At 35.4% G+C, this 4,638-nt stretch overlaps 1 protein-coding gene across 1 annotated transcript; it reads right to left on the bottom strand.

Annotated features, from left to right (window-relative positions):
* Positions 1-261: 261 nt before the first annotated feature.
* On the bottom strand, positions 262-3,709 carry LOC120067295 (disease resistance protein RGA2). The gene has a single exon (XM_039018837.2). The coding sequence runs from the start codon at positions 3,610-3,612 to the stop codon at positions 379-381; it is 3,234 nt and encodes a 1,077-aa protein (XP_038874765.2). The 5' UTR covers positions 3,613-3,709; the 3' UTR covers positions 262-378.
* Positions 3,710-4,638: the final 929 nt, after the last annotated feature.

Raw genomic sequence — 4,638 nt, 5'->3', positions numbered from 1 at the left:
TTATTATAAGAATGAAAATTTAAGTATGAACAAATTCTTGAGTCCTAAAACAAAAATGTGAAGTCCAGAGATCTCTACTTCTCACGAGACATGTCAGAATGTTCTTAGTCATTATCAAAAACTATCAGTTGAACCTTCACCAAAACACATTTAAAGAAATAACACAAGCTACAGAGTACTAAAACATCTAACGGAAACTATTGATTTTGGAAGCTCCCAGGGAATACAAAATGTGCTCAAATAAAATATGCCAAAGCCCCAGATAAATAACTCATTCCATTACATACATTAATGATCGTATAAAGAGGTCACATCCTAACATGTTTAAATAACTGAAAGAACGGCAAAATATTTACAATTTTTTTTCCCAAGTAAAAGCTACCAGTAAAAAGGGGTATGAATTTCATGAAGAAACTGGATGCTCCCATTGGAAGTTTTAACCGGCTTAAAACGACCATTGCCGAGTTCTAGCTGTGAACATCCATAAACTCGTAGACTGCTTAATTTGACGAGATTTGACATGGCTTTCTGGGAAGGCAAGTTTTTCAAATTTCTGCAATTGTAAAGGTTCAACATTTCCAAAGATGTGAAGTTTCTGAACCACTCTGGTAGAGCTTCAATGTGGTTAAAATGAGAAATATGCAGCGATCTCAAACCTGTGAGTTGCTCAAGTTGTTGAGGAAGTTGTGCTGCACCACTTCCTGAGTCGACCAACACAAGACTTTCAAGTGATCCGAGATGGATGAGAGGATTCCAATCATAAACTTGCAAGTCCCCATGAATGCTCAAGTCTTTCAAGTTAAGGAGGTTGGCAATCCCATTTGGCAACTTCTGCAAATCTCTTATGCTTAAACAAGACAAGCTATGCATATTCTGCAAATTAAGATTTGAACAACTGCTTATCCACAAGTTTTCAAGAGAGCTGCAGAATTCTAACCACGGTAGTTTTGTCAATTTTTCGCATCCCAAAATCTTTAGAGATCTAAGCTTTCCATGACTTCGGAAACTCGAAAATGACACTGAATCAGCATCAACTTCCAACCTTTTCCAACCAGATGCAAAAATGTTTGGAATGTTCATTAATTTCACACAAGAAATAATGCTCAAGCTTTCAAGATGAGGGAACATGATGCCGTTTGATATACTTGCTATTTCTTCCCAATGCTCTAGACTTTTCATTTCAAAAATATGAAATGTTTTCAATTCCGGAAACAAAGTCCTTTCTTTGCAATAATTCCCATAGAATTCATCCCCAATACTTCTTACACTGTGTAAATTACGAATTTCAAGTACCTCGAGTTTTAATAACTGCCCAAGCATCGGTAAAGTTTCACATCGTTCACAGTCCTGTAAATATATCTCAACCAAGTTTTCAACAAAAATTCTACTTGGTAGAAGTTCACCTGCAAAGTTTTGAATAGTCAAGGCTTGAAGATTTTTGTGTGGTTGAAGCCCGTCCAACACATCCAAATCATTGTAACTACTACCTTCTCTTACATGTTTCCAACCCCATTGGAAATCTAGATGAAAAATATTCTCTTTCTCCACCAATTTTGCAGCCATGGCCTCCTTTTTATTTTTGACTCTTTCAAGACAGAAAAGGCTTAATTTTCCTTTGAGGTTTTTCAAGAATCCAAGTTCCTCTATTTTATATCCCTCATGTAACCCAACTACAAAACTAGATAACGTTTGAAGTTGAATCAATTGACCCAAGTGTTTAGGCATTTGCTTAAATTGATTTGAACGATCAATGTAAAATTCTAAATGTCTTAAACTGACCAATTTTCTCAAATCATTTGGAAGGTCTTCGACAAATCTTCCAAGCCTCAACGTTTGCAAATTATAAAGCAAAACAATAGATTCTGGGAGCTTCCTTATTAAAGAATTTGAAATGTCAATGTACCTCAAATGCTTCAACGCAGCAATTGAATTTGGTAATTCACATATAACATAAGAATCTGCAATTAAAACACGCAGGTAGATACAGTTTGCAATCTCATGGTGAAACACACGTCTGCTAAATGTTAACATGTGCAACTTTCTAGCAGCTTTGTCACTATAATCAAATGTTCTTCTTCTATAAGTCGAAATAGCACATGCGACGTCATGTATAAAATCATGCATCTTACAATGTACAGTTCGTCCTCTCTTATCCTTGACAACATCTTGAAACAAAGAGCGAGACAACAAAATGTTGAAATATTTGTCCCCAACATCCTCCATTGTTATATTCCTTTCTTCAGATGGTTGAATGAATCCTTGTGCTATCCACATTTGAATAAGTGCATCCTTTCTAAACTCAAAATCACGAGGAAAATTTGAACAATAGGCAAAACATTGTTTTAAAGAAGGTGATGGTAGGCGATCCACACTTAATTTTATTGTGGATAAAACACGATTCTCATCTTGCAATGGAATTCTCATTAAATTTGTCAATGGTGATTGCAATCTCTCATAATTTTTGTCTAATTTCACCGTTCCTCCCAACACTTTTACAACCAATGGTATGCCACCAAAGTTTTCAACAAGCTCTCTCCGGATCTTGTCGAGCTTTGGAATTGTTGGCAAATCACTTCCAAATGCACATTTCTCAAATAATAACCAACAATGATCATTTGATAATTTTTTCAAATAATGCCTCGGATGTGTCTCCATGATTTTTGCAACTTCATCACTCCTAGAAGTCACAATAACAACATTTCCGAATTTCCGAGTAACCTTTAACAAACAAGCCTTCAACTCATTCCATAGACTAAGATTCTCATTCCAAACATCGTCCAACACAAGAAAATAATTTTTGTCATGCAACAATTTCTGGATCTCTTGGAGTAAAGCTTCCTTACTCTCCAATCCACCAGAATTGGGATTAAGAGTTTCTAAAATTGCTCTCAAAATCTTGTTGATGACAAAAGGATCAGATACACACACCCATATAAATCTATCAAAATTCTCCTTTATCACTTCATGATTGAAGATTACCTTAGCCAAAGCTGTTTTCCCTAATCCACCCATCCCAACAATGGGTAGAACAGACAGAGGCATTTCTCCATTGCTAAGTTCAATCAACTTATTCACGATCTCCAAAACTTCTTCATCCCTTCCAATAACTCCAAACTCATCAAGAAATGAGTCAGTCTCATGAACCTGACTAAGATCAGGTTCAATTTCTTTGGATGTTATAGCAACAAGTCCAACAACACTAGCAGCAGCATAATGCTCTTGCAACATTCTAGAAATGGCTTTAATTCGATTTGCCATTTTGAGACTAAAAAAAAGAGGATTTTCAGAAGCTGAAATGAAATTGTGTACCTTCTTTCCGAGATCTTTTCCGATTTCCACCTTGAGTCGAAGATCTTCGTAAGCAAGCTCGTCGAGTAAAACATCAGCTTCGAAAACAATATCCTCAAGCTTCTCCACCCATGGCTTCACGTCAGGATACTCGGACTTTATTCTGTCGACGTCGCGAAGGATGGCTTGAACCATGAGTAAAGAGTCTCTCATTTTCGAGAGATCCTTCTTGAAACCCCATCCCAAGCCGATTTGCTCTGCTGCAAGTTTGACTGTCTTCTTCAAGATTTCTTGTACAGCAAAAGTCCACAGGAATTCCGCCATAGTTATCTTCTTCGGCTCTCCAAAGTCAGCAGCCGAAGAAGGAGACAAGGTCCATTTTCAAACAGTGAGGATATTTGTGCACGAGATCGGTCAGTTATTCCGTCTTTACATTCAATTATAGAAAAAGTCCAAAAATATGTTTTTTTAAAAAAAATGTTTGGTCAAATATTATAAAATAAGTCGTAAATCCAAAATTACGAGCGTGTCTTTTAACGGAAAAATTTAAATAATATTGCTGTTTTAAAAATAATTTATAAAAGTATTGTTGTTTTGAAATTCTTTATAAAAATATGGTTGTTTTTTTTAGTCTTCAAAAGTCGATCAATCAAGGTCGAATCTTTCACCTTTTTTTAAATTTTCCATTTTATAAAAGCAATTTCTAAAAATATTTTATTATTTTATTTAACTTAATTCTAAAAAGAACAAATTAAAAAAATAATAATATCTCATAAAAATAAAGAAGTGAAAATTAAAATATCTCATTTATATAAAAATAATTACAAAAGTCAATGTGTCCCACAAGGCGGACGTCGTCGATTTCGAGTTGGTTGTCGTCGTCCACTTCGAACTTGAGGTTGTTTTGGTTCTTCTTGATGTTACTCTAGTATCTTTACAGGCGCTTCATAATATAAATATTCATTATGCTCTCTACGACCCCGACCATGTCCATGCACGTATGAAGACGAAGGACCAGCCTCTGAGTCATAATGTCTTGAACCAAAGCTAGCATCATCATCATCAGACTAACATAATTAGTTTGACTCTACATCTGCATCACATGAGACAACTCTTCCACATTATGGGCAACCTCATCAATCATCCTCTTCCCGAATAGATCCTCTACATCTAGGAGTTGTTGGAGGAACAATAGGTATATTGTACATCTAATGTATCTCTTTCATATAGCTTTGGTTGTCACTACATATAGCAAGAACTTGATTCGGATCATTTACAACATCACAGAGTCTACTGTTGTTCGATCTCTGTGAATTATAAAACAATTAGATAATATTTAAAATAAAATAA

The sequence above is a fragment of the Benincasa hispida genome, chromosome 1, assembly GCF_027475165.1.
Source record: "Benincasa hispida cultivar pf3 chromosome 1, pf3_genome.v1.1, whole genome shotgun sequence".
Classification (NCBI taxonomy): Eukaryota; Viridiplantae; Streptophyta; class Magnoliopsida; order Cucurbitales; family Cucurbitaceae; genus Benincasa; species Benincasa hispida.
This window is presented reverse-complemented; position numbering and strand designations above follow the sequence as displayed.

Excerpts from the sequence above, each read along its gene's own strand:
- LOC120067295 (XM_039018837.2), bottom strand. The coding sequence starts at position 3,612 with ATGGCGGAATTCCTGTGGACTTTTGCTGTACAAGAAATCTTGAAGAAG.